The 25,467-nt window shown below is 38.8% G+C and overlaps 2 protein-coding genes across 3 annotated transcripts; one reads left to right on the plus strand and one right to left on the minus strand.

Moving 5' to 3' along the window:
• The first annotated feature begins 560 nt into the window (after nt 1-560).
• Nucleotides 561-17,690, plus strand: tmem39a (transmembrane protein 39A). The gene is made up of 9 exons (XM_059349575.1): nt 561-818; nt 8,544-8,757; nt 10,833-11,055; nt 11,304-11,387; nt 11,472-11,626; nt 12,828-13,185; nt 13,301-13,488; nt 13,586-13,706; nt 14,939-17,690. Exons 2-9 carry the CDS (start codon nt 8,645-8,647, stop codon nt 15,176-15,178), a joined length of 1,482 nt encoding a protein of 493 aa, XP_059205558.1. The 5' UTR covers nt 561-818; nt 8,544-8,644; the 3' UTR covers nt 15,179-17,690.
• Nucleotides 17,691-18,453: 763 nt separating this feature from the next.
• On the minus strand, nt 18,454-23,685 carry LOC131984673 (serine protease 23-like). Of its 2 annotated transcripts, none has more exons than XM_059349594.1 (2): nt 23,441-23,685; nt 18,454-21,706 (listed from the first exon to the last, which is right to left on the minus strand). In XM_059349594.1, exon 2 carries the CDS (start codon nt 21,587-21,589, stop codon nt 20,588-20,590), a length of 1,002 nt encoding a protein of 333 aa, XP_059205577.1. In that variant the 5' UTR covers nt 21,590-21,706; nt 23,441-23,685; the 3' UTR covers nt 18,454-20,587. The 2 variants fall into 2 exon arrangements, with proteins under 2 accessions (XP_059205577.1, XP_059205569.1); XM_059349586.1 differs by having other exon boundaries at nt 18,454-21,779.
• Nucleotides 23,686-25,467: the final 1,782 nt, after the last annotated feature.

Raw genomic sequence — 25,467 nt, forward strand, 5'->3', positions numbered from 1 at the left:
AATTTTTTGAACATGTCTTTGTGACTTAAGCAAGATATGGTAAGAAACATGACATGATAAGTATCATGAGCATTAATGTTACTTCAAAGTGTCATTAATGTTCATGACACATCCCATGTCATGTTTATGACAGGCTTGTGTGACTCTTATGTAGAGTCCTTCAAAATAAAGTGTTAAACCATATCTTGCTTAAGTCACAAAGGCATGTTCAAAACATTGCCTAAGTAATTTATTTCTCTTAAGTTACATAATTTACATAATTTACACATAGTGTTATTACTATGCCAATATCCTTTGTTATATCCTTTTTGAGTGAAATGATCAATAAATGTCATATGCTACACTTTTGGTGAAGTTTTTTGTGTTTCCTGCAAAACTTGAACAAATTAGTTGGGCGATTATTTTAACAGGGTGACGACATTAATTAACAGAAGTTAGATGAGCTGACAGCACTGACTCCAGACCAGTTTTTGTTTTGTCAAACTGCGACTGTGCAGCTTTTCATTAAGTCGCGCGCTGATGACGCTGCAGAGAGAGGAGGTGCGGGTTTGCCACGTCGGTCTCTGTGCAGCGCATTTTACACTGTTGCTCCTGGAGCCCCGGGGGCTAACTTTTAAAGCCGTTTTTATGTGTTCACCCGGTGAGGAAGCGACCCTCCAGCACCGCCGGTGCCGCCGTAGCTCGTCGCCACACCAGTGCAGCCGCGGATATTGAAGCTGGAAGGCGGAGAAAATGCTCGGTGCTGTCTGGACTCGTCGGGCTGGAAGCCACACAACTGACTGATGCATCCTCGTTCACTTCACCCCACCGTGTGTTGTGTGAGTAAACGCAGGGTTTTGTTTATTTTAAAGAAACTTATGTTAATCTGCCAGCTAACAGCTAGCTCCAATCTTTAAATATATCCTTAACGCATTTCTTAAAGTATGCTCACAAGTTTCCGCCGTGTACAAAATGACAACGCTGCTGCTGCTGCCTGGTGTCATGGTTCAGACAGGCAGCTTCAGTGCATGTCTTAGCAAGTCTCTCAAGAAAAAAAAAATACTTCCTAACAAAATGTCTCTCCGAAAAAGAACTCAGCACAGACCAACAGACACTTTCAGCTCAATTTCTTGCTTTTTAGTCGCTTTTCATCAGTGGAGGAGGAAGTATTGAGATATTTTACTTAAGTAAAAGTAGTAATATCACAATGTGAAAGTACTGGACTGCAAGTGCAAATCGTGCATTCACAACCTTACTTATGCAACAGTAAAAGTATGCATTGTGCAGTAAAATAAATACTCCACTGCAAGTACAAGTCGTGCATTCAAAACCTTACTTATGTAAAATTATCAAGAGTAATAGTATGCATTGTGCAGGAAAATGCCTCCTGTCAGTGTTTACTATTGTGTTATTTTGGATTATTATTACTGCTGCATAAATGTTTATGTGACATCTTACTGATTTTAACACATTGTATAAACTGTTAAGTAGTTTAATCTGCTGCAATGCATCATTTTCAGTACGATTATTATGTATTTAAAGTGTCGTTCTCCTGTGAGAACCATGTATCTTTGACGCTTTTCATGAAAAACTGACATTCCCAGCTGATCCAAGAGGGATGTTAAATTATTTATTTAGATAAGAAAAATAAATCTGGCTATGAGGGACTAAAGGATAGGGAGAATTTTCTAAATATATAGAGGAACACTGTCATTCAAATTTTTGGGTTGAAACTCACCACATTTGGAGATACATGGTTTTTACCGTACAGGAAGGAGCAGAAAAACTGTCATCTGAAAAGTAACTAAAGCTGTCAGACATTTGCCTCTGACATGTAGTGGAGTATATGTTGGAAGTGATGGATGTCCTTGCGGAGAAGTGAACAAATACATGATGATGCAACAAGCAGTTGTCTTTTTTACTTTTAATAAAGTGATAAGACAGAATAATAATAATAGAATATAGAATAATAGTAAAGTAAAGAGTCAAATCTATTTCAGTTCAGTCTGACAAAGAAGTTCAGATATTCATGTTTGTAGTTACAACATCAAAGATATAAGAGAAAAGGGAGGTTGGCATCGAGGCACAACCACCTGCTTTGAGCTGATAATTCTAATGAGAACTGATCAATTTCGTGAGAACAGATAGTCCCCTCATCAACCCACGCAGCAAAGCAACTTTCACACACAAACGAAACCTTCCAATGACAGTAGTTCACTTCAAGTCAGATGAAAACTCACATAAAGGAAGATAGTCAGGACAATACACGACAATAAATATATATATATATATATATATATATGTGTGTATGTATGTGTGTGTGTATATATATGTGTGTGTGTGTATGTGTGTATATACATACATACATACATACATACATACATACATACATACATACATACATGTGTGTGGGTGTGTACTGATCATTAGGACTTTTTAAAAGGACTTGTGTTGAGGGGAAAACTAGAACACGTGCTGCACTTCCACAAAACTGTAAAATACTCTTCTTTAGTCCCTCCACTGTAGTTAATTTCTCTAGTTCACAGTTCCTGTTTTCACTTTTGACTCTCAACTGTAATTTTCTGTCCCTCGTGGCGTGAGTGTTAACGGCTGTTTCCTGTTGAGGATTCAGCTTTAATATTGTTTAATATTGGAGCTTCACACAGGCCGCAGAATTCGCTGTACTATCCTCTCCATCATGTTTCATATGAGCACACAGGAAATGTTGATACGCACAGAGGTTGGATGTTATCTGGCTCTGGTTTGTGTTTCGCTTCAGGAGCCTATCATAAAGAGGGGAGGGACTACTGTTTTTTATCCACTGAGCAGTGATGATAAGATAACTTGCACAGTATTTTATAGTACAGCTACAGTAGCTCAGATGGAACTTTTTAATTACTTACATTACTGATTAATCTGATGCTTGTATTTTCAGGAAATTAATCAATGACGTGTCAGAAAATAGAAAGTGGTGTCCAAGTGACCTCGTCAGGCTGCTTGTTTTGTCGACCAGAAGTCCAAAACCCTCAACATATACATTTTATGATTAAATAAGATGAAGAATAGGAACAAATCCTCACATTTTAGGGGATGGAACAAGAAAGTGTTTGAATAATTTGTTTACAAAATCAGTTGCCATTTATTTTCCTTGTTTATTGACCAATTGAGTCAACTCTTTGTAACCAATAAGTTAAGATTTTAATGAGATATCATGTTTTAAAAACAAGTTTTTGCAAAAAGGAAGTTTTTTTGTTCCTATTAGATTCATTGATTATCAGTTGACAAAATAATAAATTGGCAGCTTTCGATAAGCAATTAATCGTTTCGTTCAAACATTATTTCCCATGTGAAGACTTGTTGCTTTTCTTTGTAATGTATCATAGTGAAGGGAATATATCTGTATGTTATGGTCAGATAAAATAAGTCATTTTAATAAGGGATGATGGCCATTTTAGAGGTAAAACAATTCATTGATGAGTTGAGGGGAAAAAATCGGCTGATTAATAATCAGAATTTTTGTTTCTGGTAGCCCATGGCTCTCTCAGCTTGTAGCTTTAAAACATCTCACTGTGCAACAAATCAACTTTTAACAAACACATAAATCAATATAAATTGATATTGTACATTTTATCAAAGATTCAGGATTTAAAACGCAATCATTTTTTGATTTACAAGAAACAAAATGTTTCAAATCACATTTACATTTCAGTGGCTTGAACCTGAGAATAAATGCACATTTTCCGCAAGTTAAATCAGTTTTTATTATGACAATTATTTTGCACTTTCTGTTGCATGTCTATTCTCTCAGTTAAATGCGAAAATGTAAATGAAATAATTAAACTCTGGCAAGGCAATTTTATTTATGTAGCCCGTTTCATACACAGAGATAATTTGAGGAAGAAGAAGGAAAAAATAGAAAAGATGCAGGTATGAGGAATAAAAGTGCAATTTTTTCATGAAGAAGTTAACAAGACAGGTAGGAAAAACGAAAGAGTATTGGATAAATGTAGAAATACAAACATAAACAACAACTTTAAAATTAAATAAAAATAGAACAAAAGGAATAAAATTTGACAGAAATTTTTATCCATTTCCTTTAAACATCCCAATATAATTAAACAGTCGCACTGCTGCTTTGTAGGACTTCACAGTGAATTAATAAAGAATAACAAATGAATAAAAATGTACATATCTTTTGGACTTAACACCAACACATTGACACAAAAGTGCTGAGAAGAAAAACAAGCAGATCATCTTTACAATAAATTATTCATAACCTCCCACATCCGGTCTGTTAGTTTTGAAATGTCTATGAAAATGTTTTGAGAGTGAAACAAAGTGAAGTTAATTGGTATTTGTTTCAACAGCTGATTCGATGTGTCGTAGCATTAGAAGGCCCCTAATCAATAATTACATAAGTAATGGCTGCATTCCATTTCGGTTTGTCAAGGGCATTGTTCATGCTTGCTCAACTGGCTTACCTAAAATCGAGATGAGCCATTGTTAATGTTATTGGTCACACCTGCAGGTTTTCCAGCTATGATGAGTTAAATATAAACTGCTATTATCAGCATTTATGAATTATATAAGCACTCATACATTTGTACTGGTAGTCTGGGAGCGGAGAAGAGGTTCAGGTATCTTCCTCAGGTCGTGTTTTGGCTCACCGGGTGTCAGTTTCAGTTTTGACGGTCTCAGTGGACCGAGTGAAAATGTTCAGTATAAAGTGCAGCCGACAGCTCTAGTGCTAATGTTAATGCCTCAAAGGAGATGTTGGCTATTGGAAAAATTCCTCTGCAGTCATTTTATGCAGACGTGGATTTAGCAATGTGTCATTCCCCCTGCAAACATCTTTAGGAGGTTGTTTCCCAACATGTTTATTAGGGGTCTAAAGATACATCCATATAGACTGATCTGTCCATTCATTGGAGAACAGTGAATCAGAGAATCCCAGATACAGGCTCTGCCCGCTCAAAAACCTGCCTGACCAATTGCGAGTCAATTACACCATCAACGATTGATGGTGTAATTGATTCGCAATTGGTCCCAATTTTTTTTAAACGTCAAATAACAAATTAAAACCACAAAAAACACTTGAACAAACATCCACGTGATAAGAACTATCTAAAGTGACAGAAACCATATTTGGGAAAAGTTATTTGCCCTCTAATTTGAGTTTATAGTTTTATTTCTGATCCCTTAAGTAACATGGAGGGGTAGGATCTATAGCCTGATGTTTTGCCCTCACTATTGTGATAGTCTTATATACAGTCTATGGTGTGTGTTTTAATCAATCTAAATCTGCAAAGTAACTAAAGTTATCAAATATATGTAGTTGAGATGTTGTCGAGAAGAAGTATAAAGTAGCAAAATGTAAATGCTCATGTATTGTACAAAGGACCTCAAAATTGTGTTTAAGTACGCACCAACCAGGCAACCAGACGAATCTGCCGAACTCAGTCTCTCATTCAGACGGATTACCTCCAGCTGTGACCTGCACCAGTTTGCAGGTTGGATCGGCTCACTGACCTCCATCGCAGTTCACGAAACTCAGATCAAACTGTCAAACTAGGCTCTGCTGACCAAAAATGAATCAGGATTCTGTTACTGTTATGTTTCGTCATTCTTATTGGTCGTTCAGAGGCATTTTAGTCGTTGATTACACCCCTTAGAAATGAATGTAGCATTGCTGATGAGTGAAGCTGTTTCTTTGAAGTGAAACTTAAACCTCCAGGGGAAAGCCAAGTACTCTGACTCAGTTTATGTACACTCATTTTTCAAGTTTAAGTACACATAGCTAAATCTAATGCAATCTAATATGACAGTCTTTCATTAATTGTACCTCCATTAGTTTATGTTGAAACTGTTGTTTCAGCAGTAGTTTATGGTGTATTATATATTTGTATTGCTTTATACTTGCTATATACGTCTCTGATATTTTGCCCAACCCATTTATAACATGAGGTTAAAGCTAAATTTTATAAACACCTTACTCTATAATGCAAAGCTGTTCGAAAGCACTACAGATCACACATTCTAAAATGACTGTTGAGTTGACTTATAACTAAAACTGTTTCAACAAAAACTTGTTTTGTCCGGCCAACCGTTCAGAACCTGAATAAATTCAGTTTAGAAAAGTATAGAAAACCAGCAAGTATTTACAATGTTTAAAATGTTAAAATAGCAACAACCTCATAATTTTTACTAAATGTGACATTCACAGTGGTTACAGCATGCGCCACATAACCACAACAACGCCGGTTCGATTCCAGCCAGGGACCTCTGTTGCAAGTTGTTCCCCCATCCCCCCCTCCACTTCCTGCCTGCCTCTTCACTTTCAGCCCCAGTGAAAGCACAAATGGCAAAACTAATCTTAAAAAAGTATAGACGAGGCTATCTCGCACAACAAATGCCATATAGGTTGATTTGTCGTCACTGTTTTACATCAAAATGCATCAAATTGCATTCCGTTTATGGAAACAAACAAAACAAAACTATTTTTATGGTGTAGTGTGGAGGATGAGTTTGAGTTGAGGAGAAAAGATGAGTGTGTTTTTTCTTTTTCATCATCTAAACTGAACATAAAAGAAGATGCGTCAGGGTATGAGTGGCTCACTACCTCTGCTAAATAATTTCCTGTGGAAAACCCTGGCAGTTCTGGGAGGGTTGAAATGAACCGCTGACATAGTTAATGTCGCCATGACATGTCATTTTGTCAGGTAAGGGCTGGTCAGAGCAGGGCCAAATAGAAAAATGGGACAATATTGACATCTTCTGTCCCTTTAAACCTGAATTAATGTTTGTTTAAAAGTGCAGCAGATTCTCATTCAGAAGTTGTTCTTTTCCATCGCTTCTCTGGTATTCATTAAATACAGTGACAGTACAATAAGTTTTGTTTTTCAGGCAGATGTTAATGCGGAGTAGTACACAGATCAGATGGCTGCACTGTTCACACTACACACCTTGTTTTCTTGTGATCCGGAGTCTTAAAGTTGACTGAGTGGTGTCAGGGGGTCACACACTGCAAGATGTCTCACCAGGTGGTCAACCTGCATGGACATCCCACAGGTCGGACAGGGCTGAGCTTTATACAGTCTGCCGTTTTAGCTTTGGGCAGGCGGGTCAAAAAGGGACAGAGCAGCATTCAGAATAAATTATTAATTACTACAGAAACACTGAGTCAGAAATGGAGAGAAAGGAAAGGTTGGAGACAGATGATTGTACACAAACACGTTCACCAAAAACATGGCGCTCAATGTTTCTTCTTCCTACCTAGGGCTGGGCGATATATATATTTATATAAAGAAATATATCGATATATTTCAAAATGTTTTCTTATATATATATATATATATATATATATATATATATATATGTATGTATATATATATATATATATACATATATATGTATATATGTATATGTATGTGTGTGTGTGTATATATTTATATATATATATATATATATATATGTGTGTGTATATATTTATATATATATATATGTATGTATGTATGTGTATATGTATATATGTATGTATGTGTGTATATATATATGTATATATGTGTATATATATATATATATATACACACACATATGTATATGTATATATATATGTATATATATATATACAATATACATAGGTATAGATTTTTTTAAAGATTTCAGAGGGTTAATATTACTTGTTTGTATTTATTGTTATTGCTGCTTCTTTCTAATTTTGCTATACACTTTTTGCTGCTGTAATACTGGACATTTCCCTGTTGTGGGGCTAATAAAGAAATATCTATCCTAAATATATGTTTTTAAAGACACCTCATCTGGCTGGGCGATGTATAACATCAAAGCTATAGAACACGACTTTCATATGTATTTTTCTATATTGTTTCTATCGCAACATCGAAAAAACAGCAGTTGAACTTCATCATAGCTCATTAGGTCATCAACGCTTTATGATCTGCTTTTTGCATGTGGGAGCAATGCTGGGGGCAATCATAGCGGCGTTATTATTTTTTTGCTGACATATTACTATGGAGTATACAGAAATGGGCTTAACCAGGTGTTAATTTTACAGATGACAGTATTTATTTATTGAATTACCATTATCAATTAACTTTTAAAGATAAAAAGGTACAGAAACTTTACTTATCTTTACCAATCTCTCTCAGATTGGTGATAATAACAGGCAGGTTTGCTAAAATGCTGATTGGCAAACTTCATGGAGCTGGAAAAAAATGTCAGAAGACAAAAATATTATTATTAGAGAAAAATCTGATGACAGCTGATTGGAAAAATGGGATCATTTGTAGACTGCTCTAATAACCCTTCCCCTGATTACCCACTACTGTTTACTTATTATGTGTGTACTCTAAAGTAAATACCTTGGGACAGATCTATCATCTAATTCTATTTAATTTGACTCCAGGGTGCTGCAAATATTGATTTTTCAACAGTTTCAAAGTTCCTTTTTGAAGTTTTTTTTTATATCTCTACGTGACTTGTATTTTTTATGATCTGTTTACTTTTCCTGTTCTGACTCAGTCTTGTCTTCCGGTTTTCCTCCGCAGTGGCCTGGCTGTACATGGTGGCACATTGAGGAGAAGAGGAGGAGTGCCAGCGGCGGTTGGTTGGTGGGTGGTGTCCGTGGTTGCCACGGTAACTGGCGACCATGCCAGGAGGTCGCAGGGGCCCCAGCAGACAGCAGCTAAGTCGCTCTGCTCTGCCATCCCTGCAGACCCTCGTTGGAGGCAACCTCGGCAATGGTACAGGCCTCAGGAACAGGTGAGCACAAACAATACATTTATCACTCGTTTTACTAAATTTAAATATTTTACTTTGAGTGAAAACTAGAGCCCCACTGATATTTCTGTTGACCGTTATTATCGGCTGAAATTGGCATGCCGTTATCAGTGTATATGCTGCACAAAATGTGCAGCTATCAAAACTTTATCTACATAGTATATACTTCAGCAAATTGTTGTTTGGGTGAATCTTTTTTTGTTATAGTCAGCAGTTGACTGAAACTAAACAGTAATGATGTTTATTTAGCTTTTTATTTTTATTCATATTTACATATTACTTTCTCAGTTATCATTTATAGAATCTGCTGACAATGTAATACACTTTTTAATGCATAAGAATGTATAGTAATGTTAAATATTATTTAATAAAGCTTTATGTTATGAAAGTTGCTCTCTGGGTACATTTGCAGAGTGGTGAAAAATCTGAGCTCAATCCACATAAAAAGGTCTTTTTTCATTCCAGCTCAAAAATTACTATATGGGCCACCATATTGGTTACTGATTAATATTCCCACCTAAAATCACCATCTGTCTCAAAAATCGCATATCGGTCAGGCTCTAGTGGAAACTGATTGATGCTGATCAAAAAGCTCAGGATAGAGAATCGTCCCAATACAAATAATGTTTAACTAATTGGATTATAGTAATTATGCAATTCACTTACAGTGTACATTTTTGGTCTTTTCATACATAACATTTGGAAAAAAATAAAACATTTCTGCTTTTTATTTTAATTCTTTTAACTTGACTCCTTGATGCTTTCTGGTTGCTACCTGAGGCTGCTGCTGCGTTCACATTGAAATCATGACTGGAAAGAAAGTCACTTCCTCTTCAAAAAAACATAATGGGGCTTGTGACAAGCCAGTGAGTCTTCAGAAAACAAATGCAAACAGGGAAAGCACCTGAGGGCGAAGCTGCCCTCCTTGAGACAATTTATGATGCCTCATCACTTTAGGCTGCCGTCACACATACACCAATGCACCATCAGCTGCCGAGGTGAAGGTAGGCAGTGCAGGATGTGACACACACTGAAATCAGTGTTTCTAGTCCAAGTGGGGCCAACAGCGCACACACGCGTTTTTGTTGAGGCTGTGAAATCGCTGGTCAAAGCGAGACTGTTCATATGTTTAAGAACAAACTTAAGACTTATCTTTTTAACTTGGCTTTTACCTGAACCATTTTAGAGATTTTTCTGCTCATGCATCTTAGTTTTATAACATCCTCTCTTTTATTTATTTATTTATTTATTTGCTACTATTTATTAGTCTATCTCTATATATATATATATATTGTATCATGCTCTAGTTATCTTAATTATTTATTTATTGTTTTATCTTTTTTATCTAGGTTTTTATTTGTTTGTTTCTATGTTTTGTTATCTTTTTATTATCATTATTTTATTTTCTCCTTTCTTTTTTATGTAAAGCGCTTTGTGTTGCATCTCACTTGTATGAAAAGTGCTATACAAATAAAGTCTGATTGATTGATTGAAAGTTCAACACGGTTGAACTTCATGCCATGCAAACACCAAATGTGCTTCAGAATCAGAAGTAAATATTTTATTTAACCTTGGAAAATGAAAGTGACCAAGAGGCGATTATTTGGCAGTGTTTAATTTGCATTGTGTGATCGCAGCTTTATGGTGAAACTTTGCTGATACTCGGCTGGCTCTGCAGCACTAAGTACATGCCACCAGCGCCTGGAGTAAACTGACAAAAGGGCAGCTTCATCGTGCACCACCTGTGCTGCAGTGACACAGTGGGGCCCGTAGTGAGGCGAACAATTCCCAGTTGAGAATGTGGCTAGCTAAGGTTTGATACTTTTAAAAAGTAATTTAAGAATTACTTCTAAATACTATTAGAAATAATGTTTCATTTAGCTATTGATTGATTTGGACTGATATTTCCTTCTGAGCCTGACAGGTTTTGTTTGTTGACCTGTTACACTGTCACTGTTTGAGACAAACTAACAAAACAACATGTGACACAAACATTGTTCTTTACCGCAGTTATGTGTCTATTGTGTTCATGTTTGTGCGTGTCTTCTGTCTTTCAGGAGCAGTAACTCGGTGGGTCTGTCTGCGCCCCCTCTCTCTGCCCTCATCACCCCGGAGCCAGTCCGGCACTCGAGGATCCCTGAGCTGCCGTTGGACAGCAGCCTGCTGTTTGAGTTCCTGCTCTTTCTTTATTTGCTGGTGGCCTTGTTTGTCCAGTACATAAACATCTACAGGACAGTGTGGTGGTACCCATACAGCCACCCTGCTGCCTCTACCTCGCTCGTAAGAACACACACACAATATTCATTGTAGCTCTGTTGTTTATAGCAACTTGAAATCATTTTTCTTTCTTTTTTAACTTATAATATGAAAAACCTAAACTTTTTAAATCTAAAAACAAGGCTGATTATTTTCATCATTTTTAGTTATCAAAAATTGTAATATATTCATATTTTGAGTATTAAAAACTTCATGAAATCATGAATAATAATAATAATAATAATAATAGTTTCTTTCTCCTGTGTGAACAGAACTTTCATCTAATGGACTACCACCTGGCCATCTTCATCACAGTGATGTTGGCCAGGAGGCTTGTTTGGACAATCGTTTCAGAGGTAAACGTTTCAGCATACACATTCAGGTACACACAGTCAAACCTTTGTGTCTTTCTGGTAACTGAGTGATTCTGTCTCGTCCAGGTGTCTCAAAGCAGCGGCAGATCTCTGCTCCGCTACGTGGTTCTGATCGCAGCTCGGCTCAGCCTGCTCACCATGTGCGGCTGGGTGCTCTGCTGGACGCTGGTCAACCTCTGCAAGACCCACTCTGTGCTCAACCTCCTCTTCCTGGGATACCCGTGAGTCTTTGATACCCCTCCCCCTAACCCTCTAAAGGCCAGGATATGAGTGAACAAGGTGTCATCTGAACACATCTCAAGGCAGACATGTTTCACCTTTTTATATCTGTTCTGAATGGCCATGCTAGAAGGCGGACAAACGGCCTGTTATCAGAGAGAGCAGCAAAACGCAGTTAATCCTTCTGATGGTAATTTTACTCTCTTCTCTCCACAAATGCATGTAATGTTTCACTCAGTTTGCAAAAAAACTAAAGAAGTTGTGTAAAGAATTAAACAAAAAGAGCGTGAAAGAGAAGTTCAAACCCTGCTGACTTTCTACACCTCTGCTCAGTTCACTTTGTGCAGTTGTCGCTTTGAAAGCAGCTAAAGATGTTGTCAATTGCAGACTCCGAATGTGTTGCACATATTCGGTGGAACCAAAGTGGTAGCTGGTTGTATTCTAATTTGCCACCATCTGAGTAAAATATTTAGAATGCACAGGAACCACAAAACCACAACAGCTGACAAATGAAAGGTGCTGTAAATGACATTCAGATTATATCTGTGGTTCAGAGTCTGAGCTGGGATCCACACAGCTGCAGTGCTGAGTGTGAGAGTGGCTGTTACGCCTCCTGGACGCCGTTCCGCTCACTGGATGCACGGCATTGTTGGGGAAGTGTTACAGTACTATTGGACCAGCTAACTCAAGAAAGAGCCTAACCAGCCAGAGAGCTGAGTCAGCAAAACAAAATGTCACTAAATAAATTGTATTTTATCTATTTTTGTTGTAACTGTGGCATAAACCTCTGAAAGACATGACTAAAGCCTTTAAGTGTGCAAAACAATGCTTAATAAACAAACCATGACACCTCTTCAGTGATGCACTGGTGTAAGAAAAAGGCATTGGGCCCACATAAAACTAATGAGATGTTCCTTTAGGCCACCATACATCAGATTTTTTTTAAAACAAATGATTCATAAAGCTATTAATCAGGTCATTAACAGTGATGATGTTACAGTGAGCATGTTGTTGTTTTGTCCTTTTATGTGTTTGCTAATGGAAAAGAAAGTTATGGACCCACCCTTCCTTCATCCGTCTCATTTTAAATATGCATGATGTTTTCACATCATCTATTTTCCTTTTCTTCCTGCCATCAGTTGAAACTAAAACTCACTGCTCTCTTCTTTTGTTTGCTGGCTCGCTGACCTCCGTCCATGCCAGGTTCGGTGTGTACGTCCCGCTTTGCTGTTTCCATCAGGAGGGGGGGAAAAGCCAAACGGCATCGGCTGACTGCGATTACCCCGCCGACCACCAGCAGACCGACCTAGCAGAGACCCCGTTCTTTCGACCACGTGACTTCCTCTTCTTGTTGCGAGAGAACCTCAGAGAGCAGTTTTCCAGCCCGCCACACATGCCCACGCACACCTGCCCACCACACACACACTCGCACACACCGGAGTTGATTCGAGCCGAGGTGGAGGAGCTGAAGAGCGACTTCAACCGGCGAATCAAGGAAGTGTTGTTCAACTCACTGTTCAGTGCTTACTACGTCGCCTTCCTGCCTCTCTGCTTCGTTAAGGTTGGTATCTGATTCGTTTGCATTTGGTGTTTTTTCACCTTATTAGCTTTCATGTTCCCTGGATTCTTGTTCATTTTAGGGTAGATTCACCCGTCTCTTCCTTTTACTCCAACAGAGCACCCAGTACTATGACATGCGGTGGTCATGTGAGCACCTGATCATGGTGTGGATCAATGCGTTTGTGATGCTGATGAGTCAGCTGCTGCCCCCCAGCTACTGCGACCTGCTTCATCGCTCTGCGGCTCACCTAGGCCGCTGGCAGAAACTGGAGCACGGCTCGTACAGCAACGCACCTCAGCATGTGTGAGTGGCGCTTTGTGGCCCCATTTGTACACACACAGGTTTAAAGGTGACCCTGTTAGCGGTCTGTGTGTAACCGTGTTGTTGATGTGTTTTGTAGGTGGTCAGAAAGTACCATTTGGCCTCAGGGGGTTTTGGTACGACACAGCCGATCTCTGTATAAGGCGGTCGGACCATATAATGTCGCTCTGCCCTCTGATGTTTCCCATGCAAGGTTTTATGTGAGTATCTGTACTTCATAGTTATTCACCTAAGAAGAGTGTGGACATGATAAAAAGTACTGAATAAAACATCAAGACTCTGGGATCGTAGTTTGGAAAACGTTATGTCTTCATGGTTAGGAATAAGGCTGGGCGATATGGACCAAAAGTCATATCCCGATATATTTAGGCTGAATATCAATATACTATATAAGTGAGAACAAATGTTCAGTCAAAGCCAAATATAACATGTCACAAGTAGTTTTATTGAAACCGTTTATTTAAGTGAACATAAATACTGTATAGCAACAGGAGTACCTTTTTTTCTCATCAAATCAAATCTCCATAAAGTGCACATTTAAATAAAAAAATATCTTAAATAAAAACCGCAGCTTGCCTGGAGCAAGGATCACAGTGCAAGTTTGAACTATATCTATATATGCAATATGGTCTAATTCCATATCATATTTAAAAATATATTGATATATCTTTTATATCAATATATCGCCCAGCCCTAGTTAGGATTATGCTTGAATTTGAATACACTCCTTGTAAAGTGTTTGATTTTCAACATTATCTGATGTTTCAGTTCCACAATATTTTGATATTTTGAAATGAAACTATGTCCTTATATTTTGTTGTCTCCTGGCTTCTCACACCAGACAAACAAAGCAAGCTAATTGCTAGATAAGTCCTGTTGGTCCTTTGCACTTAAATACATAAATTATCATGATCATTAATGATTGCCCTAACCCTAACCCTACCTTGAAAGTAAGAGACGGTGCAATCTGCATCAAGTAAAAGTTTTTTGACAGGATACCCCCACCCCTCATTAAGACATGACCTAAAACTAGTTTGAATGGCTTTTTTTAAACATCTTATTTGTGTTGCCTGTCATGTGTCCGCACTATGTTTTTTTTATTTCCACAAGAATATTTATTTTATGACCTAAAAATGAAGGTCTTTGAACTGTAAACTTCCTGGAGCTTTAGGCTGCATCTTATGATCGTCATAATATACACCATTCACTATTCATTCATTATATATATTTCTGTTATTTATGTTTTTTTAAATGAACATATGTTATTTTGGAGCTCTGCCTGTTTGTCTGCTCCTTCCTTTATTGTATTATACAGTGCAAGTGTTCATATTATTGTGTCCACCCCCTTCATATTAAATATTTCTGTCAATGACCGTCTATACGCTCTGTAATTTCTTGTCTAATTTTCTCATTCTGTCTTTTTGTCTTCCAGTTCCTGTTCCACAAGCCATTGCGGATCCTAAACCTGCTGATCTGGATCGAGTCCAGTGTGGTTTTGTACCAGTTATACTCCCTGCTGCGCTCCGAGCGCTGGAACCACACGTTGTCTCTCGGCCTTATTCTCTTCTGCAACTACTATGTCCTTTTTAAACTGCTCCGAGACCGCATTGTGCTGGGCAAAGCCTACTCCTACCCTCTGTCCTCCAACAGTTTGGGGCTCAAGTCACAGTAAAGGCTCCGTGCAGTGAGACTGCACCCACGAACTCTGGATGTGGAGGGGAGACGTGTGGGGGTCTGGTAAAGTGGAGGACCGGAGGGTTGATTGGCGGTCAGGCTTGGAAGTTAAGGGACAGACTGTGAACTCATAATCATGTTTTGATACGGTTCTATTTTTAATGCAATGTTTATATATACCTATTTAAAAGAATATTTTTATTTTGTATACTATTTCGAGTTACGCCGGGCATTACCACGCTGACGACATTAGCATGTTGTGTTATGTTGATGCCAGGCGACAGGGAAGTCAGGGAATGCTAGGAGGTGACTTTCACCAAAGATATTTTAAGTGCAGGCGGCCAATCGCAGCTCAGACTTGGCCTCTGACAGTCAGTTATACCAGACAAGCGACTCAGAGCAGTGGAGGAAGTTGTGCCTGAAACCAGTGAAAGTGATGCAGCTCTTTGTTGTAGCAGGACACAAACACCGTCTCTGCTCTCAACATGTTCAGCACGTTTTTACTGGTGCTTTTAAAGCAAAAGTTCAACTTTTTGGAAAATACGCTTATTCGCTCTCTGGTGAAGAGTCTGTCCATCAAATATGAGGCGAAATCATGCAGGCAGCTAGCTTAATGCTGGCACAAAAACTGGAAACAAGGAAGATAGTTTTGCTCTGTCAAATGGTAACAAAAATTCTGCCTACCAGCACCTTCGAAAATATTAGAACAAAGGTTCAAGTTTAAAAATGATAGTTCAGAGACTCCCATAAGTTACTGTACATGGCAATAAAATTATCAGGCACATAACCCCCTAAAACTAACCTGGAAACCAGTTGAATCTGCCAAGCTCAAGTTTTATTTGCTCTTTCAGATGATTCAGGTCACTCTCCCCTTCAGACGGATTTCCATCTCATGGAGTGGGTTTGATGTGATGAATGGCATCTATTGCAACTCACAAAACTGATCAAACTGTGGAGCTAGGCAGCACTCATCAAATATGACACATGGTTCTGTTACTGCGCCACATATTTCTAATTTGAATGCTTGAAAATGCACAAAGCACCTTCCTAACTCCCATGCATCACTCAGTGCTGCATCACATCCTTTAAAAACTGATTAGTTGTAAGTCCAGATGCATTTTTGGTCGGCTCTGGTTGATAATGCTCCTTAGACATCAAAATGAACTCAGAGTTTCGAGACTAAGAGGCATTTGCAGATTAGTCTGCCGATGCCAAGATGCTGTAAAACAGCAAATGGACACTTTCACACTTTTTTGGATTGAGTTTTGGATTCAATACAACACTAAGGCGATATAACTTGTTCATTCATTAGCTTGTAACTGACCACAGCTAGGCTAGCTGTTCCCCCTTGTTTCCAGTCTGTGTGCTAAGCTAACCTATGCCTATAAGTATCAAACTTTATTTTTAAGCAGGGCCTCAGTGTGGATTTTTACCTCTAAGTGGGATAAAACTTTCATACAAACTGACTTGAAATCAGTCTGAGAGAAAAACTCTCGTCCACTGCCTCTGCAGAGAATTCTGTTTTCTTTCTTATTCACTTTTGTTACTGTGTTTTAATATCAGTATCCACTTGTTTCACACCATTGGCTATCAGAAGGGCCATTACAGCACCAGTCTTTACAAACTTACACCAGTGTCAACAAGTGAGAAGGGACTGAGATATTATTGGCACCTTTTAAACTTTAGGGATGTCACGATACCAGAAATGTAGTAGTCATTTCCAATACCTAATACGGATATTTGATACCACAGTTAAAAAACAAAAACAAGGCAATAAATCCCATTTCAGTCTCAATGTCATCCACACATTTCATAACGTCTCTGGCAGTGAAGAGGATTTTCATTTTAGTTACTTAACTCTTGTTTTGCAGTCAGCTACTCTACTTTTTTTTTCACCTGGTGCGGAGCCGAGAGGAAGGTGCAGTGGCGACTCAGCAGTCTGCTAACTTGTTACTCTCGCTGCCAATATTAGCTGCTCTGTTTCATCAAGACATGCACATGAAAGCTTAAATTAAACTGTGGTGTTCTGTCTGGATTAAAGAGAACCATGGCCCGTATGCTTCATCTGTCTGAATGTTGGTGGTGGGTGAGCTAAAAGTTTTTCACGTTTTATAATAATTTAGGCAACGACCTGGTGTGCAAGTATCGTGATGTCCCTACTTTAAACTCAAAACACCCCCCAAAATACAATAAACAGCTTGACACTGGTTTAACAGGTTTCCAGTTTGAAGGGGTGCTGCTGTCTCCAGGTGATTATTAAAGTCTGCTAAAAAAGATGTCTGACCACATTGTGACATGCTGAAAGATTCATGATAAGATATCGCGTATGACTCATTTGTGTTCTTAAAGGTGATCCAGCCAGTGTTTTTATTTAGTTCGATTTCGGTGCCTGCTTAAACTATTATGGTATTGAGGACCATACCACATCAGGTCCATCTCTTTGTGGATTGGATGTAGATAACAGAACCAATGTGGCTGATAATAAAGATTTCTGTTGGTACGTCCCCGGATCTAACTCTCCTCCCGCTGCAGATATGTCATTGTCATCACGCTCTCGTGTGGGTTTGACAGCAGGATGTTTAAAAGTGAGATTTCTATGGATGATGAAAGCAAAATCAAAGGCTGGACCTCATTACCAGTTTGTGTTTATTCTCAGTTACCACAGTGGTGTTACAAACATGTTGCCTTTCCGTTGAGTCACACCTGGTGAACGTCCTCTTACTCGTACAAGCGAGTTTCTCTTCATGAGCCTCTGGCTTCGGCTCTGCAGCTGGTTCATAACGTCGGGCAGTATTAAAGATTAGCATCAGGGCCTGATTTTCTGTTCAGTATTCACAAAAAAACAAACTGCTAAGGAGAGGAGGTTTAAGTCTGAGAGGGAAAACCTGAGCATCAATGTTTCCTGTGCGGTCGTGAATTTCACATTAACTTCTTCAGTAAAGTTTCAGGTTGAGTGTAAATGAGGTGGAGGAAGCTTGTGTGCTGCTCTGTGCCTCAGAAATGTGTTCACAAATGCCATTCATGTGCCCATTATTCTGCTTTATCTGCAAACCCGGCCCTTAAATCAGCTTCTTGGTGCTTTTCTTTTATTTACGGTCATTTCCCACTTGAATTAGGGCTGCACGATTTTTTGAAAAATATCTAAATGCGATTATTATATTTGATATATTGATTCCAATATTGCAATTAACATATTATTGGAAGGAAAGATCATTTTGGCGTCATTACCCCAATTAATTTTTATTTTTTTATTCTTTTTTTTGGGGGGGGGGGGGGGGGGGGGGGGTTGTGAGGATCTCTACCAAACAAAGATTCATCCTCTACACTCAAGAACAGTATTTTGACACATATATTGCACATTTGGCGATTTGTACAGTGCACTCTTCCATAATGCGGTTTCCATTAATTGTGCAGCCCTAACTTGAATGTAGCAAATGTTTCAGCTGAATGTTGCTGTTGACTTGAATTTGCATTGTAAGCCTTCGATTGAGCAGCATCACTGAAATTTAAGATTTTTTTTAATGGGTGCACTAAAATGTCACCTTTAACTGGACCTTATTTCAATAACACAGAAAGATGACATTTATAATTTGCTTTAAATCCTACTTCTATGCCAGTTCTTACTTGAATGTTAAGCCTTTGCTCATATAACTCATTTGTTCTGCTTCCTAAGGTCACAGCTGAAGAGGAGAAATGAGATTTGAAAAGATTTTAGTTCTATCACCTCTTGATCACGTTGCCCCGAAGTGTACTTGATCTTCCTCTGAAATTTTTAATACAGGTGTTAATGAAAACTGATTCTCATGATCTGTCCTCTGTTAAAAGTTGCCAAATTGAATGGTAATTTGTTTTCCATGTGCCATATCCCAGGATGCAGCTTCAGACTCCTGGTTGAACCTGTTGTTGAATGTGTCGCTGCTGGAGAAGTCATTGGAGCTGGTCCTCATATTTCGGCTTTTTACACTGTTCAGTTTCCCCGCAGCATTTCTGAAAATGCCTTTTTGACATCCGACAATAAAACAAACGGTGTTTAAACAAAAGATCGTGTTGTGTGAGGGATGTGTTGCTGTAGCATAATGAGAGGAAATATGTGACACAGCTGCTTATTTCAAAGCATATATTTCATTAAATTTGCCACAGTCTTAAGTTTCTGACACACAAATGTTAAACTAGGAGAAAGAAACAAGTCCATATGTTTGACACCTGTAATGTCTTATCTTTGCCACCAGAGGGAGCTAAGCATTTAAGTACAGCACTAAAAATATGCTTCATACAACCAGTTATCTGCAGCATTGGTATCTGATATTTAATAACATTTTGTGCAACAACTTGAATTTTCTTCAAAAACACTGTTAATTTATTTGACAGAGTACAATATGTGGATAAGTGTGTCCACTGAGAGGAGATACATGATAGTTTTGAGAGAAACTGTTGGCACCTTTGGTTGCTAACTTGTACATTCATCCACAAAAATCATAATTTACAGTAGAAATGTATTGAGTTACTTCTGTGTCTTTTCTACAATAAATCAATCCGTTTTAGAGCAAAACTTCCTGCAAAAAATGGCGTGTTTTACTTGCAAATACACTATTAAAAATGTTTAATGGCATGTAAAACACGATTTGTAGTTAATGTATTAATGCAAATTGTGGTTTTGTAAGCAAATCCATCAGTTTTATTTGTAAATCCAAAAATATAAAATTTGTTTTAGAATCCAAAAATATAAAATTTGTTTGAGAATATAAAAGTTTTAACAGCAAACACAAAATAGAAAAATGATTAGACTTGCAGTTAAAAAATTTTTCAAAGTTGAATTACTTTTTCAATTGTTTCTTCTAAGTGCTGTTGGATCTGTTTCGTTTTTTCATTGCAGTATGGTAAGCTTTGCTCCAAAAAACGATATTGTTTGATTGCATATTAAAAACACAAAGGTAAGCCCATAGAAAAACTTCAAGAGTTTTAACAGTGCAATCTTTAGTATTGGCGCAATAAAAGGGCTAGAAGGCAAAGTGAAATAGTCCTGCTCTGTTGATGTTTTCAGTCCAGATCTGAGGGTCCTCCAGATAACTTCGTTATCCAGATAAATGGTCAGATAAACAGATAAACTTGCTTCTGTTCTGCAAAACCACATGACCTAAATGTTTTCCCGGTTAACAAGAAAGTATAAATGTGAGTGATGAAGCACAACTAAGCAGAAATGAAATGAACGCACCCCGTTTACATGATTTAGTGTTACTGGATTTGTGTCTGTCCGGTCTATATTTCCATTATTGTGTTCGGGCAACGAACGAAATGTTGATGTTTGTATTGATATTACGTCTGTGCTATAAGTGATGGATGAAAAATGTGGATCCCAAATATTCCAGTATGAGGATGTAGTGGACCCGTGGTCTCGTAGCGTCGCCCCTCATCCTTCTCTGCAGTCCACAAAGTTTCCTTTTATCCAGTAGCAGATCTGAGCGTATTTCAGAGGCGTGATTCTCACCGCTACATTAAATTCGTGAGACGCCCCTTGTCGCTCCACCCACTGATGCCCAGAAAACACACCTATCACCTTCCGCTCCCAGCGCCGGCGCCGCCCGTCCCACATCCGGGCGTAGACTCCTGACCCGCTGGCGCCTGGCTGAGCATCGCAGTGCTGGTAGAGCAGGTCTGACGTCTCCTCGCCGGCCCGACAGAAGCGATACACCAGCTTGCCCGGGCGGTCGTTATCAAATCCTGAGAAGTGGACTCGCCGACCGGGCAGCCTCTGAGCCGGGGGGCTGACTCCTAACTTCATGTGGCGCCGTTTGTGGGGTTTCTTGAGTTCAAGCAAAGCGTAGTCATAGTCCATCCCAATGTCATTGGCGTTCCCTTTAATCCATCCTTTGGGCACATGGGTGCGCTTAGCTCGGATCCACTGGAACTTCATTTTGTCATTGGTTGGCGGGGCGTAAGGAACAGCGCCACCTTCCACATGGTTGGTGAAGTTGGAAGGAAGGTAAAACGGAGAAGACTGTGTGTCTCGTTGCTTGGTTTTTAGAAACCCGACCCGCAGCTTCTGGGCTCCTTTCACATAGTTTTTACCATCATGAACACAATGAGCAGCTGTGAGAACATGACGGTCTCCCACCAATGTCCCAGAACACCCAGTGGACAGTTTGACCGCCACAGAGAATGGATATTTCAGCAGGAAGTTCTGCCCAGCAATGCTGAAACGTCCATCATGGCCGAAGATCTGTCGCTTCCGCCTGACATGGGAGCGCTCAGCTTTCCCAGACGACCCAGAGGAGTAGGCCGGGCTGGTGCTCGGACTGGGGTTGTAGCCGTAGATCCCAATGGCAGTCTCCGTAAGATGACCATTGGAGTGGAGTGTCTCATACGCAAGAAGACGGCGCAGGTCCCAGTAGCTGGGGCGAGGGGCCCTCATGTGGCATTCTGGGTCACAGGTCGAGCTGACATTCAAACTGGCTGGAGACAGGAAGTGAGGGGCCGATCGAGGCTCCGTGTGCTGTGGGAGGACCACAGGGACACGCTGGAGAACCCACTGGGGGCGGGAGGAGGAGGAGGAGGAGGAAAAAACAGGGGGAAGGAAGAGGAGAAATAGAAGGGAGGTGAACCTGTGGATGGACAGGACGACAGATAACGTGAACTTCTGTATTTAATACGAACTCACTGTCCGACTCAAACACTAGACCCTGACTGATATATTGATATGAAAACTTTTTTTTCACAATATATGACTTAAAAAAATATGCTTGGGTATATTTGGAAATGGTGCTAGCGATTTATTTTATCTTAGTCAATTGTTGACCATTTAAATAAAGAATAAATTGACACTGAACATACAATATGTTTATTTAGCTATTTATTTCTATTATATTCCTTTTTTCTCAGTTATCATCGTTGTTGACAATGCAATGCATTTTATGTTTAACTCATAAAAATGTTAAATATCTTTCTGAAAATTGTTTGTTTACGAAAGGAACCGTAATATTGGTGCAAAATTGGTGCAAAAGGCCACATAGAAGAGATCTATTTTCATTCCAGCTCAAAAAATTCACTATATGTCTGTATTGATATTTTCCCCTTTAATATCAACATCTTTCTTGGGCTAAAAAATCTCTCATCTAATCTGAAACGTGACCGGATATTGGGGCCCCTCTAACTGTCTGCTCGAAAAAAACATCCTCATTCCTAAAACCAGCATCATAGATTTATAATTACAACCATGGGAGTTGAGGAGGAGCATTGAAGAATTTATCTGCGCTGGAATTTGGCAGCTGTACACTTCCAGTGTTTTGAATGCTGTAAATATGACAGACAGGGCAAAGATCAGGCCTTACCCGACTCTGATGGAAAAATTCCTTAAGTGGCCTTGGGATTGGTCTTAAGCCTGCAAGAATATAGTCTCTATTTTTTATAAATGGGTTAGGGGTGATGCAGGACATTTTTGTTTAGTGACACGTGAGACGACAATATTCAGTGTTGTCATTAGACAGTCAGGAAAATGGTGCAGAGATATGATAAAGTCTCGTGTTTTATAAAATTTTGGCACAGCTGCATCATGAAACTCATAACACATGAAAGTAAGTAAGTGAAAGGCCAATTTGGATTCTTTATTTTAGGGAGAATACCGAATGATTTTCAGAGCAGTATCCATTTTTTCCCCTGCTGCATCACTAAAATGTTAACAGTAAAGTTAACATTTTTCCCTTGAGTTACAAGATTTTCTCTGCTTACTGGTCAGTTGTTGGATGTAACTAAATACAGTTACTTAATGCTTAAGTACAAATTTGAGGTACTTTTATTATTATAAGATTATTTTCTTTTCATGCCACTTTCTGTGTCTGTTCTACATTTCTTCTGACAGTTTAATTACTAGTTACTTTACAAATCAAGTTTTTTTGCACACAAAGCCTATTAAGACTATACAATAGTATGGGTATAAATTAATCTATCCAACAGTATAAATGCCTACAAATGATTCGATTATTAATGGACAGAACTGCTGTAATCGTTTGTCATTTTTCACATTTTAATAAAATGTTTCCAGCATAAATGTGAAGCTTTTTCTCGATCGAGTACTTTTACTTTTAATACTTTTAGTACATTTTCCTGATTATACTTTCATGCTTTTACTTGAGTGACATTTTCAATGCAGGACTTGTACTTGTAACAGAGTATTTTTACAGTGTTGTTTTAGCAATTTTACTTAATTAAAGTGTCTGAACACTTCTTCCACCTCTCCTTTCGTTACACGCAGACAACCAGGACTTACCGGGAGTGCATGGTTTGGTTTCTGCAGGTGAGCCGGTGGAAACTCCCCTCAAACCACAACAGGATTGTGTCTGTAACTGTTGACTGTAACCGCTGCTGCTCCTGCTGCTGCAAAACAAGGGTCGTAGTCTCGGCGCTGCTCTCAGGAACTGACGATTTTATTTAATCCGTGACAGTCTGGAGTTTTCCGAAAGCAGCAGCCGGGTCGGGAGCGGAGGAGTTGGATCATTGTGCGCTACTGGAGGAGGCGCTCTGCTGTCTGTCTGCGCGCACAGTGTCACATCTGCAGACCACTATAATACAGAGTGAGTATACCCGACTCCGACATGGTCATGTGACACATCGCATCACTGCTGCTGGTTGCCTACTGCTCTTCTTCATCCCCTCCATCTTCGGATCAATAGAAGTATTTCTGTATTTCATTTTAATGCATTTCTTAAAAGCGCATTCTATTTGCACTTTGAGACATTTTAGTGCACTTTGGTTATGAGGTGATCTGACTTATTGTCATTAACTTATTTTAATCAATTAATAGTTGTGTCAACAATTAAACATGCAAGCTCCCAGAAACCAGGATTAAAGAATTTCTTTTTTAAAAAAGTGTTTTTTTTAACTTTGTCTGCAAATCGACTTAACATCCCTAAGAAATTCCATCAGAATACAACAAAGAAAAAAAAAATAGATCTCTAGTGACTCAAATATATAAATACAATTATTGCTGCTAATCTTTCTGGTGATTGAGTGATAAATTATTTTAGCTCTGACCTTCAAAGAAATTGGTTGAACCCAATGTGTAAATGCCTTAACATGCATTATTTCTAATGGCCAGCAGGGGGCAACTCCACTGCTTGCAAAAAGAAGACCAATTGTATGAAAGTCAATGAGAAAATTACTTTTATTCTTATTGATTTATTAGCTCAGCAAGCATCTTCCTAATGAGTTCATGGTCTAAATCAGTAGTTTTAAGTCTTCTTCTATTGTTTCTTTTAGAGTAAAATAGATGGTAAAGCAAAGTGTGCTTTTGGGCATGGCTACCTTTTTATTGACAAGTTCATGGTGTGTTTTTGTCTTGCAACTATGACCATTTTTAAGTGTGTTTTCACGTTATCAAAGTCCATTGTAACATTTTGGTTGCTTAAAAATGTCTTGTTCATTGTTCAGATTTACTAATAGACACTCCAAGGAGCCAGCTGTTAATTTTGAATAACTGATGCCCCTTGCGAACCAAGCTAGCTAACTAGCACAAGCATTAAGGTTATACACAGCATCCCTTCAGCTCCCGATCCGTTCTGCACATGCAATGATTGCAAAAAGACGATATGTGGCGGCTAAAATGCAGATCTCAAGGTATCAAGGTGCTTTTCTCTCTGATAGTTGCTTGTTACGTAGTTATAAATGTTGGCAATTCAATTATAGATGCTATTTCTAAGCAATTTTCTCTGCAGGTTCATGGAAATAAGTAAATACATTATGTTTGTTCCAGATTCTGAACATAGTATCCTTTACAGCCCGTTGATGTTTTGTTTTCGATGGGCCAAAACAGCTGGACAAAGGCGTGTGCTGTCGGTCCAACACTAAGAGGAAGAGAGGAAATGTGAGAGCGAAGAGAGGATGATGGAAAAGGAACTAGCAGGGTGTGTAGCTGTGTGCCTTTATGGCTTTTTCTGTGTTTGAGAGAAAAAATTGCACGTACAGTGACCTCCACAGAATCCCACATTCATTCTTTAGATCGGGCACCATGACCAGATTCCCCCTCCTTCTTCCTCTCTTTGTGTCACACAAATACATCCACAGATGCCGTCAAACTACTCATTCAACAATTATTTAGCACACGTACATCAATGTTTTGCCCAAACAAACTTTGACACTGTTGAGTCACTGGGTTGATCACCCTCATGACTCCTGGCATTAATCACAAAAGACATTCATTCAAAGTTCATTTGGGAGAAACTGTTTATTACATTTTTACACAACAAAAACCTCACTCATTTCACATTGTACAACTGTGATTATTCTCTCTGAAATCTG

The sequence above is a fragment of the Centropristis striata genome, chromosome 2 (genome assembly GCF_030273125.1).
Source record: "Centropristis striata isolate RG_2023a ecotype Rhode Island chromosome 2, C.striata_1.0, whole genome shotgun sequence".
NCBI classification, from domain to species: Eukaryota; Metazoa; Chordata; class Actinopteri; order Perciformes; family Serranidae; genus Centropristis; species Centropristis striata.